This window comes from Malus domestica, chromosome 02, assembly GCF_042453785.1.
Source record: "Malus domestica chromosome 02, GDT2T_hap1".
Taxonomy (NCBI): Eukaryota; Viridiplantae; Streptophyta; class Magnoliopsida; order Rosales; family Rosaceae; genus Malus; species Malus domestica.
The window spans coordinates 27,456,377-27,469,593 of NC_091662.1; the positions used below are offsets into that span (position 1 = coordinate 27,456,377).

At 36.0% G+C, this 13,217-nt stretch overlaps 1 protein-coding gene across 2 annotated transcripts; it reads left to right on the forward strand.

The window, feature by feature from the left end:
* LOC103412575 (uncharacterized) lies at positions 1-2,586 on the forward strand. Of its 2 annotated transcripts, none has more exons than XM_008351117.4 (4): positions 1-149; positions 831-1,155; positions 1,265-2,194; positions 2,320-2,586. In XM_008351117.4, the coding sequence occupies exons 2-4, from the start codon at positions 983-985 to the stop codon at positions 2,420-2,422; spliced, it is 1,206 nt and encodes a 401-aa protein (XP_008349339.2). In that variant the 5' UTR covers positions 1-149; positions 831-982; the 3' UTR covers positions 2,423-2,586. The 2 variants fall into 2 exon arrangements, with proteins under 2 accessions (XP_008349339.2, XP_028949376.1); XM_029093543.2 differs by having other exon boundaries at positions 14-149; positions 841-1,155.
* The last annotated feature ends 10,631 nt before the right edge of the window (positions 2,587-13,217 follow it).

Sequence of the window (13,217 nt, forward strand, 5' to 3'; positions counted from 1 at the left end):
ATAAACCTCTAGGAAGTAGGAACTGGAAGTCTCTCTGTGCACACCTTCCCCACTCCTCACACTTCGAAACCCTAGCGAGTCAGAGAACTACAATACGGCGTCGTTTCCCCTGCAAAAACCTTGGGCCATCATCTTTGCCGTTCTAGCATGTAAGTATCTCTCTCTGTTTCGTCATTTTCTATCGAAAATTCATCTGATTTCTCATTTGGGCAAAATTGGGATTGTGCAACTTGAGAAATGTCAAATTGTTTTTGTGTAATTTTTGGAATGCCGTTAGGCAGTGTTTGGTTGCTGAGAAAATGCAGGAAAACGAGAGAACGGAAAAAGAATCGGAATTAGCCTTTTCGGTTTTTGGGATATGAGAACCGTAAAATGTTAGTGTTTGCAGCATCTATCCAGAAGCATAATTGTGGGGTTTCTGGTGTTGATTGGTAAACAGTTTCAAGCGGGTTAAATCTCGTTATCGAATTGGCTGATTGTTACATTTTCCCTTGCCTAATCTGCGATTTTTAATTAATTGGCAAGTTTAGATTGCATAACTAATTGTTACAATTCCACAACACTGACAAATTTGATTTCTGTATAAAGAGCAGAATTTTTTAGTGTATTTAGAGTGAACATTAAAGATTACTTTTGTGAGTTGTATCAATGGTTTTGATTCATTGTGTTGTTTATTAGCAAGTTTCTATGATATGATTGTTTACGCGTATGGGCTACTAAAGAATTACTATACTTAACTATAGTGGTTTCTGTAGCTTCTTTGCTCGTATTTTTTAATTTGACACCGATGAATCCAAAATCTATAACTTTTTCTTACACTTGAATTTTAGGCAACTCCAGTCCAGAAAATACAACTCAAGGCAATAAACGACGAGGGTTATTCATCATCTTGGCTTTCAACCATAGATATTTTTTTGTGGAAGTTGGGACTCTCATGTAGAAGTCTCATTTTCCCTTTCACAATCAATCTCTCTGTGTGTGTATGGAGAAAGCTATGGACCCACCATCTCCAGCCTGCACTGGTGCTGAAGCAGTACTAAGTCTCCAACCCAACTCATCAATTCCTATTACATATCACCCGCTCTTTGGTCCACACGATGATCTGATCCTCCTCGAGGTTGATCAGAAACTTCTCCCTGATGTCCTGCACCAAAGGTGAGGGATAAGTTAAACTACCTTCTGGAGCCTTTGTTCTGGGGTCAATAGAATGTTGTTTTTTGTTACTTACTTGCAATTTCTTTTCTTCTCTTTTTCATTTCTCTAGAGTAACTGTTAGAGGACAGCCTGATGAAGATGCAGTCCTCTGCACGGAGTCAAAAACTTATGCAATGAAGTCCGTTGGAACTTCAAATTCTGTTTTTCTCATACCCCCATGCGGTCAATATACTACTTTTGAAACCCCAAAGTGTTGTGATGAGAACTATCATGACCCCCAATCTGTTGCTTCTGTCATTAAGGTTGCAACTGGTAACATGGAGCTTGTTGAAGTTGCTCCCCGACTTGACAAGCTAAGGTTGCTACTTTCCCAAAATCCTTACCAATCTGATGAGGAAATAGAAATGGTGGATTTAGAGGAGATGGAGAGAACAAATACAGGACTGTATAGATGGAATGATCTTATCGAGAAGGTTCAAGCCAGTGATTACGAATTAAGGACTGGGTTGCAGGCTCTTTCAGCAGTGGAGATAAATGGATACTGGAGAATTGTGGATGAGAAGTACATGGGCACAATTCTAAGGATGCTTTTGCACAATTCAGTGTTGAATGACTGGTCCTTGTGTTTGCTTAATCAAGATGATGTTGTCAATATGTTGGAATCAGATGGCTTTCCTCGCAAACTTGCAGACCACTGCTTGCATGTTTTTGGTAGTAAGGTGGCTGAAGGTGCGACCACAAGTCGTGTCTGGAAGTTGGATGAGAGGAAGGTATGTGTGCATTTTGCAAGAGAAATCTTGAGTGATGGGAAGAGGAAGATGAAGAAGTTCATGGAGGAATGGGTTCGCAAGGTTCCTGAAGGGATGGCAGCTAGTTTTGACATATTGGAAGGTGAAGTTTTGATAGAGAGGCTTGGAGCTGAGACATGGATTCGAGCCTTCAGTGTTTCATCTCTACCCTACAATCCTGCAGAACGATTCTCCATCCTTTTTCAAGAGTGTCCAAAATGGGAATGGAAGGATCTACAGCCCTTTATCAGGTTAGTTTGTATATTCTTGTGATCGTCCTTTTTCTTTTCTTTTTCTTTTTTTTTCAGTCTATTCTTGTTTTAGAGATTTTGATCAAAAGTAATTTACATTTTCCTTGTCTGAATCTACTTCTTAGGGACTTGAATGTGCCAGGACTTTCTGCAGAAGGTTTGCTTCTCAAATACACTAGAAGAACACAACCAACTGCTGATGCAGAACCAGTCTTCAGCGCAAGATAGTATTAGTGTATCTATTATTATGCATTTCTCTGGTACTACTTTCACTGTGTCAGCTTGTTTGCACTTTTGAATTGGCTATATTGTTAACAAATCAAGTACTGTCCTCTGCATATTATCGCTCAATGCACTCTAATCAAAAACCTGATTTTGTTCGGATGCATAAACATTCAGAAGTGAATTTGTTGCTGCAGTCATCGTTAGCATTAGAGAAAACCTGCGTCGCAGTAATAAATTGGTCACTTAGCAGGCCTTGTTTCTAATTGTTGGATCTGGTAAAGCGTATGCCAAATGTGATTTATAATAGCTTGAACATCGTATATGTTATGATTATAGAGAGATAATCTGCGGATCAAATTGCTTCTACTTCTGTAGGTCACTGATACGATTGCCTTTTTTCAGTTGAATTTTCGTACTGGTTATTTTTCTGCGAAGTTTGTCGTTAAATCTTTCACTGAAACAGCCGCTTTTAGTTTTAGGTCGGGCTTCCAACCTAGCTTCATTTCAACTTGAAAAAGAAAAAGGTTGAAGAGTTGAGTCCTTTCTCTGATGGTTATTCATCCTAATCGAAGTGACGAGGAAATGAAGAACGGGAATGAATCGAAGGCAAATCTAGCTCTAGTTTTGGGGCATATTCTCTTTTGCTTACTGCGAGAGAGGATGCTTCCGAACCAACATATCAAAAGATTCCCGTTCTGGGAAACTCTCACTTTTCGAAGTGTACAAAACATAGCTAAGGTAAGGGACATTGTATCGCAGCCGGCGGCCGCTCCGCTCTGTTCCGGTCCCATGATGTTATGGTCTGTGATTCATCAATATGTAATTGGGTTTAAAATTGTAATCACGATGCTGGTTCTTTTTTGAACCCAGATCCAACTCCACAACCGACTTTGGGCAATGCCTCCGATCCTTAAGAGGTCGAGCCTCTTTGCCATCATTGGCGTGAGCTCGCAGAAACTGGGCGTAATGCTCGTCCTCCTTGGCAACTCTGTATTGAGTTTCCCCGTTTTGTTTCAGGAAAAAATCCGGTTGCCCGGATCTACAAGGTAGAGCAATTCTTTGCTTATTACAGTAACGCTGATCAACAGAAGGTGTTGACAGTCTCATTTTCACCTTAATGAGGATGCATTACAATGGTTTTGCTGGGCTGATTGCTTAGACTCAACTCTTTGCTGGGTGGAGTTCACAAAGGTATTTTGCCGCGAATATGGACCCTCTTAATTAATTATTTAAAACAAAGTTTAAAAAATGTTGATTTTATGATTTAAAATAATAAAAACGAATTTAATTCAAATAATTAAATAAATTGGCAAAGTAAAGAAAACAAAAGAAAATAGTTTTGAAAATCAATTTAAGCACTAGGGTTCCACCTTCACCTTAACAATCATATGTAGTTCTTTCAATTACTTATGAACAAGGTATAAAATATTGATGATATCGGAAATATAGGTAGTCCAAAAACACGGAAATATCAGGATATTATCGATATCGATAAAAATAATATGGAAACCACGGAAATTGTAAGAAAAACTTGGAAATTTTTATTGAAACTTTTCAGGATGTTTATTTAGTCAATTATCTATTAGTTTATCACAAAAAATTGAAAGGAAATGCATTGCATGATGGATTTAACTGATTTAAGTTGATTATATAGCGAGCTGTCATATGCAAATTTGTTTCTTGCAAAAAGAATTCAAAACAAAACCATATATATAAATATTTTAGCATATTTTCACAAAAACATAAATGATATGGTGGTCAAGGTGTTGAAGGGTTGCAGTTCCGTTGGTTTAAAATCTCAATCCATTAACCGAGTCCAAGTGTGCTCAAAACCCTCAACAACAACAACGTGTTATGTGTCACTCTCATTACGCATCCAGATAAAACGTCAGTCCCAGATTTATCAGATCAAACCTTTTCCAAACTCCCAAAATACCCCTACTGCACCTCCCATTCTCCCACCCCACCACCAAACAATCTCCGTCATTTTAGTCATAACCCAGGTCCTCTTTCGTCCACCCAAAATTCCCCCACCTTTCTACTATGTCTGAACTTCACCGAAAACCAAGAAAGGTAGGAAGGGGAGTGAGAGAGAGAGAAAGAGAGAGAAGAGAGAGAGAAATGGAGTTCAATTTCAACACCAACATGGCGGAAGCGGAGCGTCGTGAAGCTACTGTCGGCGCATGACTTGCAGGAGACCAAGACCTTCGCGATCTGAGCCAGAGAGACTGACCCCAGGCTCGAGGCCACCGAGCAGATAATCGCCGTCGCTGACACTCTTCTTGCCGCTGAATCCCAGATCAACAACCAAAACCAACAGCCCGACTGGTACGCTATTCTCCAACTCGCCCAATACACTCAGAACCTCGAAATCGTCGCGACTCAGTACCGCGCGACTTGCTCTTCTGCTGAACCCCCACCATAATCGCTTCCCTTACGCTGATTATGCCTTCCGGCTGGTCTCCAAGGCCTGGAACATCCTCTCTAACCCCACCAAGAAGGCCATGTACGACCACAAGTTGAGCATGTTCAATCGGTTCAATTCGCCCCCATTCGGGTCGACTCAGCTGTTCGAGAAGCAATATTATCGGTTCATCTCACGATATTTGGACGAAAACTCATTGGATAAGTGTTAAAATATCCTTCTTTCCTAAAACCGATATTATCGGCGATATTTCGCCGATAATATCGGCATTTCAAACCATGCTTATGAATTATACATGCATATTTGAAGGTTGGGTTTCCTAATATATACCTACTTGAACACCCAACATATAGCGTATATCAAACATGCAATCCATCTATGGTATTCAAATCAAATCTAAACATGCATGACTTATTAAGTTTTATGAAACCTTTTGAAAAACTATATAACCCTTAAGATGTGGTATTAATCTTAAGTGAACTTGCACATATTAACCACAAGAAGCCTTCGTTAATTTCAGGACCAACCTCCGACCAAAATTGCATCAAATTACTTTTCTAAACATCATAATGGTAGCTAAGCATTAAGACAATTAGACAGTATAAACCGGTGATTAATAATTCAAAATCTGCATGCATAAAATCATAAGCAAATTGAAAAGAAACTACATATTTTTACTAAGGCTTCTGGTCTCGCCCTAGCAAAAGGAAATTAGTTATGAACAATCATCAAATAAAATATTATTAAAAATAAGGATAGAAAACATCTTGAAATACAAATTGTCAAAAGCCTAGCAAAGTTCTCCAAAACTAATGCGTTCTTCCCCCTCTTCTCTTTCAAAACCCTAATGGCTAAAAGCCTTATTTATATTACTACACAATTAAAATCCTTACTAGAAAATGTCTTCTAAAAACTAGGAAACAAAATAACTTAAACTAGGAAACATAATCCTAATCAAATATGACAAATCTGTCCAGCCACAAATGAGCCACGTTTTGGACCCATATTTGCTCCAAAACAAGCCCAGAATAGCTGAATTTAAAGCTGGAAATATTCTGAACACTTCTCAAGAAGGCCAAGAACCCATAAGAGGTCATCTTGTGCTCTAAAACTTGCAATTAAGCCCAAAAAGTTACTTTTTAGCGAAGCACGCTGTACCTTTATTTCATCGCCATAAATAAACCGCTTGGTAGAAAAATATGAAACTTTTACACGAGCAAGTTGAGACACACACAAACGTCCTCCAATTGGAATTACTCCAAAATTCATCCATTTGATCATATTTTGCTCCATAGGAAGTTGGAAATCCTATATTGAAAATACAATTTGAAGTATCAAAATTCTTCCAAAATAATAATCAAAATAAACCAAGATTAGGGTAATATATATATAAAATATAATATTGACTCATCAGATACCAAACACATTGACCTTAAATCCACTGCTATGAAACCTTCATTTACACCTCGGCCACCACCCCACACTCCATTTCCTACTTTTAACCCTATGGCTAGAACTGGTTCCTTGCTAGTGAAGAAACTTTCACCTAATGAAACTCAACGCAAAAGGAATAGGGGAGATTGTTGGTTCTATAATGAAAAATGGTCTCGAGACCATAAATGTACCAATAGGCAATTACTTATGTCAGATATGATACACCCTAATGAATTATTGGAAGGAGAGGAAGAAACCTTACCATCCGAATTATCCCATATGGAGCTTAGTGAGTGTTCATTCTATGTACTAGTGGTCCACATAAGGTTCAAACCATGAAGGTTGATGGTTTTATCAATGGCCAAAAAATTAAAATCCTGTTAGATTCAGGCAGCAACCATAACTTTGTGGATTATCAGGTGTTAAAGAACTTTGGGTGGCCCTCTCAACCAACCAAAACTTTTGAAGTTATGATTGCAGATGGTGTTAGATATTTCAAAAATAAATATATAAATTATACACACACACACACACACACACACACACATATATATATATATGACTTGGCTACATTGTGCAGCATGTGTGTGTGCGCAGAAAGGGCAGCAACCTTTCAAAGGGTTGTGTTTTATTCAACCTTATAGGGTTGTATATTTTTTGAATGGTTGCAAGTTTTGGTTAAAAGACATGATGCTTACTCAAATTGTATGAGTAGAATTAAAAGATATAATTAGTCAATATTTATTTTCTAAAAATTATAAATAGAAGACATGTTGTTTGGATCAACACTTTTAAGAAGAGTTGTATATCTTCAACTAAAATAAAAGGACTCGATGAATGAGTGCCTTAATGCCTATAAATACCTATTGTGGCATAATGTTTCACACACAATTTTAGAAATTTGTTTCTACATTCCTTACTCTCTTTTTTCTCCATCACATTCATACAATTTTTTTCTAGTTATTTCTAAGGGAATACATTTCGGTTTTGCTAATCAAATATTCTATACTTTGTTGTATCCTAAAAGTGACTTGCCAAGAACCCTTTAGCAAACTCATTCGAATGGGGGCAAATAACACTTTAAGGAAATGACTCAAGTTGTACCTCAAAGTCATCATTCGGATTATTCTCTATATTTCTACATTTACTCTAACAATCTTAAAGTGTTATTTTCGTCATGGAGAACAAATATGATAATATGGCTTTGAAGATTATCAATCAAGATGTCTATAAGCTAGACAAATTTGATGGATCAAATTTCACCCTATGGAAGGACAAGATGCGTTTCATGCTTACTGTTCTAAATGTCATATATGTGTTAGACCCGAAATTGGAGCCTATTTGTGAACCAAGTGACAAAGACTCTGACAAAATAGTTGCCGATCGAAAGAAGCGTGAAGAAGATGAATTGGTATGTCGAGGACACATCTTGGGCACATTATCTAATCGCTTATATGACCTGTACGCACACATTCAATCTCCGAAGGAAAGGAAGCACTTGAGCACAAGTACACAACGGAGAAAAGAGGTACTGATAAATTTTTAATGTTCAAATATTATGTATTCACTATGTTTGATAACAAATCCATCCTAGACCAAGTTCATGAATTATTGGTCTTGGTCTCAAAGCTTTGTGAACTTAAAATAGTTATTTTGGATCCTATGATAGTTGGGGCTATTATGGCAAAATTACTCCAAACATGGAATAACTATAGAAAGAAACTTCTACACATGGTGGAAGATATTAGTTTGGAGGATTTGCAAAAGGGTATTCAAATTGAAGAGGAAACTCGAAATCGTGATAAGAATTTTGTAAATCAAGATTCCTCCAAAATTCACATTGTTGAAGGAAACAAATACAAAAAGAATTTCAATGTCAAAATTGACAAAGGGAAGTTTAAGAATACCAATTCCATCAACAATCAAAAGAATGCAAATGGTGTCTGCTACCATTATGGAAAGAAAGGCCATTATATTCGTGATTGTAGACACAGAAAAGCAAGTGAAAAATATGCTAATAAGACCAATAGCGCAAACATGGTGGAAAATTCTGGAATTGATAACATAGTTGCAATGGTAACAATGATGCATATTGGCATGATTACCGAACTGAATATGGCAGCAGCAATAAAATCTTCTGATTAGTGGCTCGACTCAGGGGCTACTATACATATGTGCAATGATAGGGCACAATTCAAGACATATGAAGCATTAACGACCAATCAAGAGGTTTTAATGGAGAATCATAATTCCGCCAAAGTTCTAGGAAAAGGAACCGTTGAACTTCAGTTTACTTCTGGGAAGAAATTAACATTGCTCAATGTACATGTTCCAGAAATTAGAAAAAATCTTGTGTCTGCAAATTTATTATGTAAGAACGGTATAAAGACTGTTCTAGAATTGGACAAGTTAATAATGTCGAAAAATGGAATGTTTGTTGGGAAGGGGTATTCTTGTGATGGGATGCTCAAACTATGTATTAATAATAAAGTGAATTCTTCTGCTTATATTGTTGAATCTTCCTCTCATTTATGGCATTTACGTTTAGCACATATAAATTTTAGATCTTTAAAATACATGCACACACTTGGTTTAATTGCTTGCAATGATGATTATAATGATAAATGTGAAACATGTATTCAAGCGAAAATGACTAAGAAACCTTTTCCAACTGCGGAAAGAAATACAAATTTATTAGAATTAATACATTCTGACATATGTGAATTCAATGGTATTTTAACAAGAAGAGGAAAAAGATATTTTATCACATTTATAGATGATTGTTCTAAGTTCACTTATGTTAAAGATGAAGCTTTTGAGTGTTTAAAGCGCTATAAAGCTGAAGTTGAAAACCAAAAAGGAAGGAAAATTAAATGCATTCGTAGTGATAGAGGTGGTGAATATTTTTCACATGAATTTGATATTTTTTGTGAAGAGTATGGTGTTGTACATCAAAGAATTGCACCCTATACGCCATAATAAAATGGTTTGGCAGAAAGAAAAAATAGGACACTCACTGAAATGATTAATTTTATGATGATTAATGCTAATACTCCTAAACATTTATGGGGAGAAGCATTATTTAATGCATGCCATATACACAATAGAATTACATCTACGAAGACACATGTGTCACCATATGAAATTTGGAAAGGAAGAAAACCAAATTTGTCATATTTGAGAGTATGGGGTTGTGTAGCCTTTTACAAGGCACTGGACCCTAAGAGATCCAAGTTGGGTCCAAGAGGAATTAAAAGCATATTTGTATGATATGCAGAAAATTCAAAGGCATATAGGTTGCTTAATTTAGACTCAAATACAATAGTTGAGTCTAGAGATATCGAATTTATAGAAAATAAATTTTATAACGACTACTCAGTGTCTGGAAAAGAGAATGATCAAACACCTTTCTCTAATCCGGCTACTAATCATTCTCAAGGTGAGAAAAGAAAACAATATGAAACTATTAATGAACCAAGGAAAAGCCAAAGGGTAAGAAAAGAAAAGACTCTAGGCTCTGATTTTATTTCATCTCAATCTATTGTATTTTTAGTCGAAGGAAATAGAACAAAAGTTCTTAAGAAAATACCTATATTGTTGAATGTTGAGGATGATCCTAAAAGTCTAAGTGAAGCATTGACTTTAAGAGATGCAGCCTTTTGGAAATAGGCTATAGATGATGAATTTGAATCATTAATATCTAATTAGAAATGAGTTTTAGTAAACTTGCCCCAAGGATCAAAAGCAATAGGTTGTAAGTGGGTATTTAGAAGAAAATACAATACAGACGGGTCTATTCAGACATTTAAAGTCAGGCTAGTTGCCAAAGGTTTTAAGCAGAAAAAGGGAATAGACTATTTCGATACATAAGCACCAGTAGCTAGGCTCACATCAATTAGAATATTGTTTGCATTGGCATCTTTATATAATTTGCATGTGCATCAAATGGATGTGAAAACGGCTTTTTATATGGTGATTTAGATGAAAAAGTCTATTTGGAACAACCATAAGGGTTTGTTCTCCCAGGAAATGAAAAGAAGGTTTGTATATTAGTAAAGTCGTTATATGGATTGAAGCAAACACCAAAACAATGGCATGAAAAGTTTGATTTTGTCATTTTATCATATGGATTTAGACATAACAGTGCTGCTAAATGCATATACTCTAAATTCACAAATGATTATTGTGTTGTTATATGTTTATATGTCAACGACTTGCTAATTTTTGGTACAAACATGAAAGGTGTATTTGAAACTAAAGAGTATCTAAATTCAAAATTTAAGATGAAAGACTTGAATGAAGTAGATACTATCTTGGGAATTAAAGTAAAGAAGTATAGTAGGGGTTACACTTTGTGTCAATCACATTATATAGAAAAATTGCTTTTAAAGTTTAAGTATCTACAAATAAAAGAAGCAAATACTCCTTATGACCCTAGTGAAACTTTGCTTAATAATTCTGGTAGGTCCGTTGCACAACTCTAGTATGCTACTGAAAATTCTAAATAGAAGACATGTCTTTTGGATCAACACTTTTAAGAAGAGTTATATATCTTCAACTAAAATGAAAGGATTCGATGAACGGGTGCCTTAATGCCTATAAATACCTGTTGTGACATAATGTTTCACACACAATTTCAGAAATTTGTTTCTACATTCCTTGCTCTCTTTTCTCTCCATCACATTCATACAATTTCTTTCTAGTTATTTCTAAGGGAATACAATTCGGTTTTGCTAATCAAATATTCCATACTTTGTTGTATCCTGGAAGTGACTTGCCAAGAATCCTTTAGCAAACTCATTCAAGTGGGGGCAAATAACACTTTAAGGAAACGATTCAAATCGTACCTCAAAGTCATCATTCGGATTATTCTTTATATTTCTACATTTACTTTAACAGATGGTGGTAAAGTAAGCAGCTCAGGTTGTTATAGAGCCATTGAATTAACTCTAGGAGGTTAGACTTATGTAGTTGATATGTATGCTTTGCCTCTAGGGGGATGTGATGTGGTATTAGGGGTACGGTGGCTCTCTTCTGTTAGTCTTTTCCTTTGGGTTTTTCAGCTTCTCATAATGGAATTCACCAAAAAAAATACTAAGTACAAGCTCACTCATAACTCTTCTGCAACTCCACCTATCCAGGAGATTTTTTTTGCAGTAATTGGATAAAGAGATTTTCAACTCTAATTTGGGTTTGTTTTTGTACTCAATGGAGAGTAAAAGATTGGAAGCTGTTTATCGAAAAAAAAAAATTAGAAGCTAGTGATCTAAATCTTGAGCAGTTGCAGGAATTACAAACTCTATTGGGACACTTTGAGGAGATCTTTGTCTTGGCATCCAAGTTACCTCCTAGTAGGTCCCATGATCATTATATACCCCTCATTCCAGGTTCCATACCTCCCAATATAAAGACCCTATTACTATGGTCCACTCTAGAAATTAGAAATTGAGAAAGCAGTGCAAGAATTGCTAGATTTGGGGTTCATCATACCTAGCCACATCCATTTTTCTTTCCTTGTGCTATTGGTAAAAAAAGAAAAAAGGTACTTTGAGGCTCTGTATGGGCTATAGAGAGTTGAGTTCACTAATTGTCAAGGACAAATATCATATCCCTCTAATTGATGACTTATTGGATGAACGGTATAAGGCGATATACTTCTCTAAGCTTGATATATGGTTTTGATATCACCAAATTCGAATGAGTACTAAAGATATACAGAAAACAACATTCATAACTCATGAAAGACACTATAGAGGTTCAAGGTTTAGGAAGAACATCATTTTACTGCTGTGACATATCTCGACCCCAATAACACAAGTTACAAGGCCGTGGTGTGCTGGCTGGCGTTAAATTGACCATATGACCCTATCGTGACGTCACAAGCCAACTTAATGACGAAACCATCATAAGATATTTATGATGTAAATTATCTTGGGATTAAGTCCCATTATTATCGCATTACATCAGAGCAACTACAAGGTTCACACAACAGTAAACACATAAAGTGTAGTACTGTGCATAATCAAAAGTACGATAAAACTGCAGTAAATGAACTATCACCCTAAATCCAAAGGATGAAAGCCTTACTGCCAAGCCCACTCGTTAGCATCGGTGTTCTCCTTATTCTTGTTACGTCTTAAAGGGGTTGACAAAACAAAACGTAAGTGGACCAATTTTATCACATTTAAAATCGTTCAAACATAAAAACCCCTGTTTTGAACACATATATAGTGAAAACTACATACATGGTAATACTATAATAATAGTTGCCAAGATCAACTCAATCTTGCTCGTCGTATCAAAGAAAGTAAATCAATCACAAATAAAGTAATGTATAACAAGCAGGTAAAGTGGCGTCTACCTGATTGATATCTAGCATCTACTAGCAAATTCTAGCCTCTACTAGAATAGAAGCACTCATTGTTGAAGATCAAGGACAATGGTGGATAGACTCAGGAGCAACTCGTCATGTATGTAAGGACAAAAGTTGCTTCATCAATTTCAAGGAGAAAGCATTAGGCGAATATCGTCTCTACATGTCAATGTTTTGGGTGAAGGAGATTGCAAGATCAACAATAGTAAATATACCATTGTACTTAAAAATGTTCTGTTTGCACCAAATATAAGGAGGAATCTTGTCTCTATCTCTGTCCTAGAAAAGAAAGGTTTTGAGACAAGGTTCATGAATGGTGCTGTCACTATTGGAAAAAAATGTTATATTTATATAAGGGGAATAAGAATCGATGATATGTACTCATTTTGTATTAATAAAATATTTCTTCCGAGTATGCCTTTGTCTCTACTATTCAAAATTTGTCCTATTTATGGCATTTACATTTAGATCACATAAATAAAAATAAAATGATACGCATGAGTAAAAATGGAATGATGCCTCAAGTAACTGCACATGATTTTGATACATGTGAATCATGTATTAAA

Bases quoted from the DNA above. Each gene is read 5' to 3' on its own strand.
- LOC103412575 (XM_008351117.4), top strand. From the start codon at position 983: ATGGAGAAAGCTATGGACCCACCATCTCCAGCCTGCACTGGTGCTGAA. The intron at 1,156-1,264 runs GTGAGGGATAAG...TCATTTCTCTAG, and splicing joins CCTGATGTCCTGCACCAAAG to AGTAACTGTTAGAGGACAGC. The intron at 2,195-2,319 runs GTTAGTTTGTAT...TCTACTTCTTAG, and splicing joins GATCTACAGCCCTTTATCAG to GGACTTGAATGTGCCAGGAC.